Below are 14,013 nucleotides of genomic sequence, written 5' to 3' on the forward strand. Positions count from 1 at the left end.
GGTGCCGAGTGATCGGCGCCCGAATTCTCCCCCCGTTACCCATCGCTCCAGCGGCGCTGTCCGCGCGTCACGCCTCATCTCCACGGCACCCCGCGGGAGGTTGTATTCCTCCCGCTCCCCAGCTGCTGCCTGGAATAGCCAGCCGCTCTGCTTTCACCGCTACATAAAGAACCACAGCCGTGAGCGATTGATGAGCGGGGAAACGGTGAGGCAACCCTTCGGTCGGACTCCAGGAACTTATTGACTTGACGTATTGTCACAGTTACAAAATTCGGTTTGTAATGCTGAGGTGCGCATTTGCAGATGGGGGCCATGGATACCAACGTGTTTTCATTACAGGGCAAGAACGTAGATGGTGTCTGTGATAGGAATATTGCAGTTTTTAGACAACCACTTTGACACTAAAGTCAGAACCTTGAAGTCACTTTTCAAAACTGTAGAGACAAAACTACGGATAACGGATAATCAAAATGCACATTATTCAAAACTCTGAACACTGAAATCACTTGTTCACAATGACACGGCTCAACATTACACACAGCACACATTATATATGACACTTTTCATCCATTACAATGCATCTAATGATCAATGAATCAAACTACTAAAAATAATAACTAAGTGTAACATTAATGCATAGTTTTATATAACTATTTGTATTGATTACTGTAACAACATTCCATATTGACATTATGAATGTTTTAGGATTAAGAAATGTATTGACACCAATTACTTTGGAACATGATCTATTTTACTACATTTCATCACCATCCTTTATCACAGGGGTTCTCCACTTCTTTTGACACGCACCCCACCCCCCTCTTAGTGGTAAGAGTTGGGAGTAAGGATGTGTATCCACCTGCAACAACATAGCAACAACATGGAGTTGGCAGATGAGCCAAGTTAGAATAGAGATCAAGCAGTGTGAGGAGGAGGAGGAGGAGGAGGAGGAGGAAGAAGAGGGAGAGGGAGAGGCGGTGGTTATTTTGTCAATCATAGAACAATGGTCAAAGAAAACCAAAAAAAAACCAGTGGAATTACAGTAGGTGCACTATTCTCTGTCAGTCATTTGCAAATTGGGACTGTAGAAATGTATAGTTTTTTGGTGGTTCAGCTAGGCCAGGGGTCGGCAACCCTGGCTGGAGAGCCGCAGGGTGTGCTGGCTTTTGTCGTTACTCAGCACTTAATTGATCGAGTAAAGCAGTGGATTACACAGTTAACTCGCCTCACCTGGTTCTTCGGTCTGAATCAGCCGCTGGTATTAAGGCGAAAACAAAAACCAGCACACCCTGCGGCTGTCCAGGGTTGCTGACCCCTGAGCTTGGCTGAGAAATACATTTTCTGAATGTAAAAGCAATGAAAAAAAATCACAGTTTGGTGGAGAATCAACGCTGTTGTGATGTATGAAATTTTCTGAAAAAATGCTGGTTTGCAATTGTAAAAATACTGTTAAACAAACCTATGTTTGTATTTTTTTATTCTGCAATATTAAAGTATTTTACAGTTTTTTAGTCGTTTTCACACTTGTCTTAATACCATGTCCGCTTTTTCAAAACTCTTCACACAGCATGCTGCAAAATGCACTTCAACCACCAAAACACTTCATATTTCACCCAAAAGTGACTCATGCTGCCATAACTATAGCATATGCTTTCTCCCATAAGACCACTTTGTCACTCAATGTTCAATGAACAACAAAACACAAACAACTTGGAGCATTGCTAAATACATATATTATGTGTTTGCCTTTCCTCTATTTTTGCATCCACAAATATTTCAAGCCAAGCACCTGAAGAAACTTCTGATCTGTTGGTTTGTCTCTCACAATAGATATCATGACTGAGTGTGGTAAATTTACAGTAAACTGTAAATTAATGTTTTACTGTATCGGAAACCCAGAATAACAATTTTTACTGTGTAATGTAAAACAATATATGATAATATATGACAAAGTAACAGTATTCTTCAGGGGGTTTACAGTATTTTGCCATTTGTTCTCACAGCGCAATATACTGTAATTCAGAAAAATACAATACAATCAATTACTCAAAATACATTACAATCAATAACAAATACATAACAAATAGCAATATTTTCACTATATACAGTATATTTGCACATATATTGTCTGCCTATCAGTATCAGAAGTCTACTGTTGGCCTGGCCCATCCATCCAGTCCTCTGCATTTGGCCATAGATTTTCATCAACATCACTCCGAATGTTATCTCTTGCCATACACCGAGGAAAACATCTCTTTGCATGCCTTATACAGCCCTGGATGTGTTCCACTGTTATGTCCATACACCCAGCAACCATTGCATCTAGAAGTCACATCTCATGTGGTTGGTGGTCCTAAACCATCACATATACCTTCATAAACTTCATATTGGTACCTGAGTTCCTTGACACGCTCAGAGTTCCTGTTAAAGGGGACAGTGTACAACTGTTTCATCCTGATCTGATGTTTCTGTAGCACTCTTGAAATGGTTGTAGTGCTAACACTGTCAATGTTTGGAAATATGTTGTCTGCGATTATGTTGTTGCATATTTCTCTTGGCCTGATGCTGTTGTTGGCAATAACCATCCCAACTATTGCATCCTCCTGTTGAGGCATAAACATTATTCCCCTTCCCCCTGTGTGACTGTGTGAGGTAACCGCTGGGTCCTGTAGTGAGTCAAAGACAAATGTGCACTGATACATCTGCTTTTTCTGGAGACTTCTCAAATCACAGTACTACTGCAATATACACATCAATTGAATGCCTCAGTCAGAATGCTGTAAATACTGTATAGTACCTGCTGGTTTGCCTGAAAATCCTCACTATTGAAGCCACAGTGGATCTAGGCAAGTTTGGTTGAACCCTCAAACCTGCTTCCCTCAGGGACAGACCATGATTTACCACATGATCAATGACTGTGGCTCTGATTTCATCAGACACAACTGTTCTTGCTCTTCCCTGACGTCTTCTTCCTCTACCTCTGGCTGCATCCATTTTCCCCACTAAGGCTAAAGAATACAAATGCCAATCCAAAGATGGCCTCTTTTGTGTATGTGGTAATGTGGCACAAACAAAACCTGGGTAGGTTGTTCACTGAAATGACAGCCAGGTGTTTCTGCAGTACATATACAGCAGTAATAGTGGAAAAATCTTTTCAGTGACAATTACATCTATATTTTCCCTATATACATGCATATTTCAATGCAAGTATGACCACTTTTGTGTAGATGGTAACAAGGCTGCAAACAAAAAAATTGAATAAACTGAATAAACTTCAGAATGATGTCTTAGGTATTTCAAGCATATAGTTTCATTTTTCTGTCAAAATGCAACATATTTCCATCCACAGGGATCAGAATTTTATTGGGTTTTGAACTGAAAGTGAACTGTTTTGAACAGAGTATCTAAATGTCTGCAAAATTTGTTGTATTTGTATAGACTCTTGCTGGTAGTGAACACTGACTTGAGAGAGGTATTCTTGAATTTTGGAAGAAGTGGTGATTGAATGCCTTTAGTATGAAAGCAATGCAAAAATATCCACAGTTTAGTTCACATAGTCTAATGATATGGTGAATGTGTTAAGTGTTAAGTGGACATGGTATTGAGACAAGTGTGAAAACGATTGTAAAAAAACTGTAAAAAAGTAAAGCTATAGATATCTTGTGTGTGGGCAATCTAAACAAATGTTCCTATAATGTAAGTGCTGGCAGTTTTGAGTCTTGCGTCTAAGGCAGGAGTGCACAGCAAGGGCCGATCTGCTTCACGATTTTACAGCAACTTCTGCTCTTAATGATTTAATTAGCTAAATAATGTCTCGAGCAGACATGCATATATGCACCAGCTACAACTGCAGACTGCTAGTGTATCCTACAGATTTCTACTGTGTTCAGGTACAAGAGTGAACCAACATAATTTATAGAGCTGTCAGTAAAAATATATTAAGGTCATTGGTTGGAACAAAAACTAGCTCACAGACCGGCCCTCCAGGACTGGAGTTGTGCACCCCTGGTCTAAGGGTTTGAGAAATTAGCACTAACTTGTTAGATTAGCGGCAAAACGATTGTAAAACCCTAAAGGAGTAAATAAATCCCTCAGGACAACAATACAGTGGCTCAGTTTAACAGATTAAAAAAGATAGGATGTCTAAAGGGTATCTGACCCACATGGTGTGCATTTAGTGTTCAGGGTTTTGCAGTGTTCCCAAACGGTTTTAATGTGGTTAAGCCGAATGATGTTTTTAAAGGCTGTGGAGCTCTTTCAGAGAGAGAAAAAAACATGCAAATGAATCATCTGAATTGGTTTTAAATGTCAAGCACTGAGTTAACTTTTCACATCAAACAGAAACCAAAAAAACACATTAAAAAAAAACCTGAATATTGTTTGTGCTGATATTCACACCTTTACCACAATTTCAGAATAAGGTGAAACCTTTCATGAAACACATTCTTACCCACAGTGAATTCACACTTTGACATGATGGCAGTATGATAATAATTTTTTTAAGTCAATTCCTTGTGTTCGAAAAAAGAAGTCGTAAATGTAAAAATATATATATTGTCACATAGTACTGAGCAGTATTGCGGATTAGGCTGAACTCATTCAGTTGGCATTCTGGGTAAGACTGAAAGGAAGGTTGGAACGTCACCACGTCATGCCCCGATTCACGCTCGTGGTTGGGTCCTGCTGTACATTCCGTGTGGTCATTGTGTGGCTTTGGCTCAAATTAGCACTGAGCAGTTCTGCCAGACTACCTGAGCTTAAAATTTAACCAAATTTCCTCCAAACAAGAACATTTAAATGAAAGAAAAATAGGTACTTAATGTGATTTAGGTCCTACAATCTCTCTCTCTCTCGCACCTGTGACTATCACACGTCCACCTTTATTTGCACATATATATTTATACACATGCATACAGTATAAATATATATTGGTATATATATATATATATATATGTATTTGCACACACACACACACACACACACACACACACACACACACACACACACACACACACACACACACACACACACACACACACACACACACACACACACACACACACACGCTGATGGGTTTGATAAATGCGACAGGAAGTGTGAGTCTGCCGTGTTCCCCGGAAAGACTGACAAGCCTGGGGTCCGCCCACAGAGCGGGCCGCTGTGTTTTTCCACACTGGCGCTGCGAGAAGCGAGAAGCGAGAAGCGTGCGTCTCGGAGCGGACGGGCGGACCGTACACGCACACGCACACGCACACAAACGGGCCCCTCGCATCTCACAATGGGTGTGGCAGGAAAATGAAAACGGATGTAGACCAAAAAAAAACAAAAAAAAAAAACACTGAAGTTTGAAAAGTGCAGCTCTAGAACGATTACATTACAATAAACACAACAAACATTTATCAAAATGTTGTATATGAATAAAATGCTGAATGCAAGTCCTGAGCGGCCAGTAGCGTAGTGGTTAAGGTACATGACTGGGACACGCAAGGTCGGTGGTTCGATCCCCGGTGTAGCCACAATAAGATCTGACCAGCCGCTGGGCCCTTTGAGCAAGGCCCTGAACCCTGCATTGCTCCAGGGGAGGATTGTCTCCTGCTTAGTCTAATCAACTGTAAGTCACTCTGGATAAGAGCGTCTGCCAAATGCCATTAATGTATATAATGCAGTAATTGGCTTGTTAGCAGACAGGCCAATCCTGAAAGCAGAACTAGTGGAGAGCACCTCTCTTGCATAGGGCCGATGTCATCTCCCCTCAGGCGGTTGGGTAATGAAAATGAAGTTGAATTCATGAACTGAGATATCCTCAATCAAACATCAGGGGCATTTGGTCAAATTCATTCATTCATTCATTACCCTAACCCACTTATCCTGAACAGGGTCACAGGGGGGCTGGAGCCTATCCCAGCATACATTGGGCGAAAGGCAGGAATACACCCTGGACAGGTCGCCAGTCCATCGCAGGGCACACACACACCATTCACTCACACACTCATACCTACGGGCAATTTAGACTCTCCAATCAGCCTAACCTGCATGTCTTTGGACTGTGGGAGGAAACCGGAGTACCCGGAGGAAACCCACGCAAACACGGGGAGAACATGCAAACTCCGCACAGAGAGGCCCCGGCCGACGGGGATTCGAACCCAGGACCTCCTTGCTGTGAGGCGGCAGTGCTACCCACTGCACCATCCGTGCCGCCCATTTGGGTCAAATTCATGATCCATCCATCCATCCATTATCTGAACCCGCTTATCCTGATCAGGGTCGCAGGGGGGCTGGAGCCTATCCCAGCATACATTGGGCGAAAGGCAGGAATACACCCTGGACAGGTCGCCAGTCCATCGCAGGGCACACACACCATTCACTCACACACTCATACCTACGGGCAATTTAGACTCTCCAATCGGCCTAACGTGCATGTCTTTGGACTGTGGGAGGAAACCGGAGTACCCGGAGGAAACCCATGCAGACACGGGGAGAACATGCAAACTCCGCACAGAGAGGCCCCGGCCGACGGGGATTCGAACCCAGGACCTCCTTGCTGTGAGGCGGCAGTGCTACCCACTGCACCATCCGTGCCGCCCATTTGGGTCAAATTCATGATCCAAATTTTAATTAATTTCCAGAAATGACGTTATTTGAAATGGACCTCCCGGAGTCCTTGTGATGGGTAAATTTCAGTGAGGGGTGTCTTTGGGCCCGTTCTTAGAGTGCAGCGATTTCGGTGAACCTATTGAGCTGTAGCACAGTGCTCAGTAATCAAGCCCGGGTCAGCAAGCCCCCCCCCGTTTTCCCCAAACCGCACCCCTGTGCAGTCACCCTGTGGAGGCCCACACAGACCACGTTTTCGTCCTCCTCTTTATTTGGCCATGATGGGTACAGTGGGGTCTGAGTCCCATATGCTGGGTGAAAGCAGGGATAAATACACTGAACGGCGTTTTTAGCGTTGAAATCCACTGAGAGCTTCCGCCACGCTTGCGTTTGCCACCTGCACCTTTGGCAGCAGGCGAACAGGTTCATGGCTCATGAGTCCAGCTCTGTGGCTCCCCTCTCGTGCCCGCCTCCCCCCCCTCCCCACCACCCCCAGTGTCGGGAGGAAAAGAGGGGGAGTTCTGTCCCTCAGTCCATCAGTACTTCAGTCCACAGTGCTTAAACATGGCCTCCTCACCTCCGCCAGTACTGCAAGCATGAGAAAACACAACCTCGTTAGTACATTGTGTACAGTGGTAAATGGTATTTATCCAAAGTGCTGTACAATTGATGCTTCTCATTCACCCAATCATACACACACACACACGCACACGCGCACACACACACATACACACACCAACAGCAACCAGCTCGTCAGAAGCATTTGGGGGTTAGGTGTCTTGCTCAGGGACACTTCGACACACCCATGGTGGGAATCGAACCGGCAACCCTACAACTGCCAGACGACTGCTCTTACTGCCTGGACTAATGACGCTTGTGGTATGTGTTCTCACTCTCACTCTCACTCTCTCTCACTCTCTCTCACTCTCACACTCTCTCACACTCTCTCACACTCTCTCACACACTCTCTCACACTCTCTCACACTCTCTCACACTCTCTCTCACACTCTCACTCTCTCTCACTCTCTCTCACACTCTCTCACACTCTCTCTCACTCTCTCTCACACTCTCTCACACTCTCTCACACTCTCTCACACACTCTCACACACTCTCACACACTCTCACACACTCTCACTCTCTCACACTCTCTCTCACACTCTCTCTCACACTCTCTCTCACTCTCACTCACTCTCTCACTCTCTCTCACACTCTCACTCTCTCTCACTCTCTCTCTCACTCTCTCTCACACTCTCTCACACTCTCTCACACTCTCTCTCACACTCTCTCACACACTCTCACACACTCTCACACACTCTCACTCTCTCACACTCTCTCTCACACTCTCTCTCACACTCTCTCACTCTCTCTCACTCTCTCTCACACTCTCTCACACTCTCTCACACTCTCACACTCTCTCACTCTCACTCTCTCTCACTCTCTCACTCTCTCACACTCACTCTCTCTCACACTCTCTCACTCTCTCTCACTCTCTCTCACACTCTCTCACTCTCTCTCACACTCTCACTCTCCCTCTCTCACACTCTCTCACACTCTCTCACGCACTCTCTCACTCTCACTCTCACTCTCACTCTCACTCTCACTCACTCTCACTCTCACTCTCACTCTCACTCTCACTCACACTCACACTCTCACTCTCACTCTCACTCACACTCACACTCACACTCTCTCTCACTCTCACTCTCTCACTCTCTCACTCACACTCACACTCACACTCACACACACTCACACACACACACACACACCCACACACACACACACACACACACACACACACACTCACCTGGGCGAACTTGTGTATCTGCTCCACCACGGCAGCGAACAGCGCCCCCACGCTCTCGTCAATGAGACTCTGCATGTAGTGCACCGCCTCCTCGTCCGACAGGTCCAGCCGGAACTTGTCCTGCACCTGGAGAGAACGGGAGGTCGGGGAGAACCGATAAAATTCATGAAATTACTAATTACATTACATTACATTACTGGCATTTGGCAGATGCTCTTATCCAGAGCGACGTACAGTTGATTAGGCTAAGCAGGAGACAATCCTCCCCTGGAGCAATGCAGGGTTAAGGGCCTTGCTCAAGGGCCCAACGGCTGTGCGGATCTTATTGTGGCTACACCGGGATTAGAACCACCGACCTTGCATGTCCCAGTCCTTTACCTTAACCACTACGCTACAGGCCGCCCTTACGGCAGATTAAAATCAACGGATAACAGGAATTGCATCGCTCTAGCCATTTTCCCATTCTTATTTCGCGGGATTATGACAGAATTATGAATGAAAGACTGACCACAGACTAATCCAGCTTGGTTCCCACTCGTTTAAGGTCCCGGAACCCTTCTGGTACTGCAGTTTATTGTGTGGGGTCTCAGTGAGAGAGATCATTACACGTCTTACCTTCTTTACGGTCTTGTCTGGCTCCAGCGCGATGTCGGGAATGTTGGCATCCACCATGAGAGAGAACAGGTTCAGGATGAGGTTGGAGTACCTGGAAGTACAGACAGGTGTGTAGAGACAGGGGTGTGAGACAGGTGTGTAGAGACAGGTGTGTAGAGACAGGGGTGTAGAGACAGGGGTGTAGAGACAGGGGTGTGAGACAGGTGTGTGAGACAGGTGTGTGAGACAGGTGTGTAGAGACAGGGGTGTAGAGACAGGGGTGTAGAGACAGGGGTGTGAGACAGGTGTGTGAGACAGGTGTGTGAGACAGGTGTGTAGAGACAGGGGTGTAGAGACAGGGGTGTGAGACAGGGGTGTGAGACAGGTGTGTGAGACAGGTGTGTGAGACAGGTGTGTGAGACAGGTGTGTGAGTCCATGAGTGTCTGAGAGTACTCTGCAGATCATCACAACTGCATCAGCCACTGAGTCCCCTGGGGGTACCCCTGCCTATCAGTGTGCTGTAGTGCTCAGGAGTGTGTGAGTGTGCTTGTGTGTGGATGTGTGTGTGTGTTTGTGTGTGTGTGTGTGTGTCTGTGCAGGTGTGTACAGGTGTGTGTGTGTGTGTGTGTGTGTGAGGGGGTGTGTGTGTGTGTGTGTGTGAGGGGGTGTGTGTGTGTGTGTACAGGTGTGTGTGTGTGTGTGTGTGTGTACAGGTGTGTGTGTGTGTGTGTGTGTGTGTGTACAGGTGTGTGTGTGTATGTACAGGTGTGTGGTTACCTGCGCAGGTGTAGGAAGGCGGTGTAGCACTGTTTGCGGAACTCCTGGTACTGCTCGCTCTGCATGCCGCCCATGCCCTCCACCATCTCTTTACTCAGCTTCATGGGGGGCGGCAGAGGCTTGGGATCCCGCCCCAGGATGTACCCAAAATCAACATGGAACAGCTTCCCTGAGGACCAGAGGGGGACCAGACATCAGGTACACACGAAATTAGGTCTTCTGGTTTTCCCCTGTACTGCCCCCTTTGTGGTGAAAAACACCCCGCAGGAACACATAGCAGTTTGGGACGCCATGGCATATGGAAACGTGTACATTTGCTTCGTGTCAACTATTAATGCAGCTTATGTATATTTGTGTGCGCAAGGTGAAATCACCGTCTTGGTACTGTCTGTCATTTTCAGGTAGGCGCCCCCTAACCCCAGTGGGCAGGTGAGACTGACTCACCTGTCTTTGTGAGCAGCAGGTTGTCCAGGTGCCGGTCCCCCACTCCCAGGATGTAGGTGATGACGCAGTATCCAGCTGGGAGATAGCGTAGGTAGTGTTAGAAAGCAGGTGCACAGTGTGGAGGGGGGAAGGGGGGTGGGTGGGTGGATGTGGTGGGGAGGGGGGGGAGATCAGATGGAGGCTGAGAAACTCTGGACTCACCGCAACTCTTGACATAGGTGTCCATCACCTCAGAGCTGATACCATAGGGGCCCTTGTCATTGGGGGCGTGTTTCCTGAAGAAGCTCTGTGGAGACGCATAGATGGGAGCGACAGGCAGAGGTCACAGGGAGGGAGACTATTCGGCTGTTCACGTAGGAACAGGGGTGGGATAATGGAGCTATACACACTGGACATATGGGGGGGGGGGGGGGGGGGCTATAGGCACTGCACAGGAAGGGGAGGAGCTCTAGGCATTGAAAAGGAAGGGGAGGAGCTATAGGTACCTAACAGGAAAGGGAGGGGCTATAAGCCCTGGGAGAAAATAGGTGGGAGGACCGACAGTCACCTAATTCGGGTGTATTTGGGGGGGGCTAATGGGGGTGAGAGGCAGGTCCCAATACCTGGATATTTCCCTCTGTGGCGAGAACCTCAGCTACAGGAACTGACTGGATAAACTGCATGAACCCTGCAGGAGGAGAGACAACGAAAGTTCAGAGGTCAAATCTCCGAAGTGGCTCATTCCACAAACTACGGAATCCTGCGTTTAGAGGTCCAAGGGTCGCCTGTCATAAGGAACTACGCCGACTCTGCAGATATCTGGCAGGCCTGCTGACAGTAAGAGGCACAACAGAGAGGATGGTGGGATAGAGGGCGCCCGCCCTGCCCGGTCTCACCGTGCTTGGTGCTGGTGGCCAGAACTTTATACGGAGTCAGCTTCAGGTCCAGGTTCTCCTTCCTCAGAAGCTGAAAGTCAAAGAGAGAAACACTCAATCCGCCATCGCTGTGCCAGAGAAAAGCACTCTGGGTAACACCCTGTGACATCACACCAAAGCATGTGCTCTACTCAGAAGCTCATAATGCCAGTGGCCACTTCTTATTGCACCATAGTTTCCAAGACAAGCTCGCACATGCATGAGCCAAAGGAAGGACACGCTGTCATTCTGGCCTCATAAAACCCCCTACCCCAGGGAGATTCTTGAGCTTCTGTGTCTCTCATCATGGCTCTGAGAAGCTGCTGGCCACAGCTAGCACTGGCACAATGACAGGTCCTCATTTTGACTTGAATAGATGGAGCATTGCACTGCTCTGCTAGAGATGGGGCTGGAGTTGATCGATATGATCTTTTCTCCAAGGTAATTAGCACTACTGATTGGCCAGACAGTCTTCATGCCTGACTCCCAGGTTAAGGGAGGGTGGAAAACCAGCAATTCTTGGCCCTAGAGGACTGTGAGTTGCTGATCCCTGATCTATAAGATGGGAGTACTGCAAGGCTCCTGTGTAGCATAGGTGGCGTAGGTGGATCTAACCTTGTCCATGAGTGAGATGATCTGCAGGATGAGCTGGTCCTGTCTTAGGTCATCTCCATGCTTGAATATGACGGTATACAGACCTCCGTCTTCTGCTTTGAAGATCAGTTTGGCAGGCATGAGAGCACTCTGAGATGTGCGCACACACACACACACACACACACACACACACACACACACACACACACACACAGAGGAAGATACGCAGTTAGCACAAAGCCGTGAACACCTACCTAAGCCTCAATACCAGGGTCTGAACGTTAAGCCCCGAACATAGAACACTGAGCACTGAATCTCTAAATCTGAGGACTGAATCCAGAACTCTGGGTGCAGAATCTGGAACGCTGTGCACCAATTCCAGAACAGTGACGCAGCCATGCTCCAAAGAACTTGGACTTTCTGCAAGGATTCATGTAAAGTAGTGAGGCTGTGTTCCAAGGTGTAGCTTTACATCCTCTTTGTGGCAGATATTGAGGCATTTAATACCATAATAATCAAACAGGATAAAGGAGAGACGGGGACTACGTTGTCCCTTAAACCAACCAGCGAACACTAGCCTAGCCTATTCCCCACAACACGCACATACCCCTGCACATTGTCTCCATTTATCTTTAATGTAATATACTGGCACATAAAAACAACAAAGTTTGTTTTCTTAAACACTTTATAATGTTTTCATTTTTACGGACATCAACAGTTGGGTGCAGTTGAGACATACATGTTGGGGACTGTTTCGGCCCGAATTCGACAGGAACCGAGAATAATCCAAAATAACTTCACGATGAAAAGAAGGGTGAAAAGATGGATACTGGGTCAGCATACAGTGAGGAGCCCCTGAGCCCGTCAGACGGGTAAATTCCAGGTTTTGGGTAGGGGTGGAGTGGGAGAGAGGGGTTTTGGGTACGGGTGGAGTGGGGAGAGAGGGGTTTTGGGTACGGGGTGGAGTGGGAGAGAGGGGTTTTGGGTACGGGGTGGAGTGGGAGAGAGGGGTTTTGGGTACGGGGTGGGTGGAGAGAGGGGTTTTGGGTACGGTGGAGTGGGAGAGAGGGGTTTTGGGTAGGGGTGGAGTGGGAGAGAGGGGTTTTGGGTACGGAGTGGGAGAGAGGGGTTTTGGGTAGGGGTGGAGTGGGAGAGAGGGGTTTTGGGTAAGGGGTGGAGTGGGAGTGAGGGGTTTGGGTACGGGGAGTGGGAGAGAGGGGTTTGGGTACGGGGTGGGTGAGAGGGGTTTTGGGTACGGGGCGGAGTGGGAGAGAGGGGTTTTGGGTAGGGGTGGAGTGGGAGAGAGGGGTTTTGGGTACGGGGCGGAGTGGGAGAGAGGGGTTTTGGTAGGGGGCGAGTGGGAGAGAGGGGTTTTGGGTACGGGGTGGAGTGGGAGAGAGGGGTTTTGGGTAGGGGTGGAGTGGGAGAGAGGGGTTTTGGGTACGGGGTGGGTGGGAGAGAGGGGTTTGGGTAGGGGTGGAGTGGGAGAGAGGGGTTTTGGGTACGGGGTGGAGTGGGAGAGAGGGTTTTGGGTACGGGGTGGAGTGGAGAGAGGGGTTTTGGGTACGGGGTGGTGGGGAGAGAGGTGGTTTGGGTAGGGGTGGAGTGGGAGAGGGGGGTTTTGGGTAGGGGTGGGTGGGGAGTGGGGTTGGGTACGGGGTGGGAGAGTGGGTTTTGGGGTACGGGGTGGAGTGGGAGAGAGGGGTTTTGGGTAGGGGTGGAGTGGGTGAGAGGGGTTTGGGTTGTGGGTGTGTGAGGGGTTGGGTAGGGGTGGAGTGGAGAGAGGGGTTTTGGGTAGGGGTGGAGTGGGAGAGAGGGGTTGTTGGGGTACGGGGGTTGAGTGGGAGAGAGGGGTTTTGGGTAGGGTGTGTGGGAGAGAGGGGTTTTGGGTCGGGGGGAGTGGTGAGGGGGTTTTGGTAGGGGGGATGGGAGAGAGGGTTTTGGGTACGGGGGTGGTGTGGGGAGAGAGGGGTTTTGGTTAGGGGGTGGAGTGGTGGAGAGAGGGGTTTTGGGTAGGGGTGGAGTGGGGAGAGAGGGGTGTTGGGTAGGGGTGGAGTGGGAGAGAGGGGTTTTGGGTACGGGGTGGTGTGGGAGAGAGGGGTTTTGGGTACGGGGTGAGTGGGAGAGAGGGGTTTTGGGTAGGGGTGGAGTGGGGAGAGTGGGTTTTGGGTAGGGTGGAGTGGGAGAGAGGGGTTTTGGGTAGGGGTGGAGTGGGAGTGGGGTGGGTGGGGTTGGGGTAGGGGGGTGGGTGATGGGTTGGGTACGGGTGGAGTGGGGAGAGGAGGGGTTTTTGGGGTACGGGTGGAGTGGGAGAGAGG

General features: G+C 48.4%; 2 protein-coding genes across 4 annotated transcripts in view; one reads left to right on the plus strand and one right to left on the minus strand.

Moving 5' to 3' along the window:
- si:dkeyp-75h12.7 (uncharacterized) overlaps positions 1–1,374 on the plus strand; it is a 9,677-nt gene extending 8,303 nt beyond the window's left edge. For all 3 annotated transcript variants that reach the window (XM_061252496.1, XM_061252498.1, XM_061252497.1), the window contains exon 8: positions 1–1,374. This exon is cut by the window's left edge. The gene's annotated coding sequence lies outside the window, so the exon portion shown is untranslated.
- A 5,466-nt stretch (positions 1,375–6,840) lies between these two features.
- pik3c3 (phosphatidylinositol 3-kinase, catalytic subunit type 3) overlaps positions 6,841–14,013 on the minus strand; it is a 15,891-nt gene continuing 8,718 nt past the window's right edge. Inside the window, exons 16-24 of the mRNA XM_061250716.1 lie at positions 11,717–11,845; positions 11,084–11,153; positions 10,811–10,875; positions 10,410–10,494; positions 10,209–10,283; positions 9,765–9,933; positions 9,008–9,098; positions 8,393–8,518; positions 6,841–7,179 (exon numbers count right to left, since the gene is read on the minus strand). Coding sequence (XP_061106700.1) covers positions 7,165–7,179; positions 8,393–8,518; positions 9,008–9,098; positions 9,765–9,933; positions 10,209–10,283; positions 10,410–10,494; positions 10,811–10,875; positions 11,084–11,153; positions 11,717–11,845 — 825 coding nt within the window. The 3' untranslated portion in view covers positions 6,841–7,164. The remainder of the gene's footprint in view (positions 7,180–8,392; positions 8,519–9,007; positions 9,099–9,764; positions 9,934–10,208; positions 10,284–10,409; positions 10,495–10,810; positions 10,876–11,083; positions 11,154–11,716; positions 11,846–14,013) is intronic.

Source organism: Conger conger, chromosome 8, assembly GCF_963514075.1.
Source record: "Conger conger chromosome 8, fConCon1.1, whole genome shotgun sequence".
Lineage (NCBI taxonomy): Eukaryota > Metazoa > Chordata > Actinopteri > Anguilliformes > Congridae > Conger > Conger conger.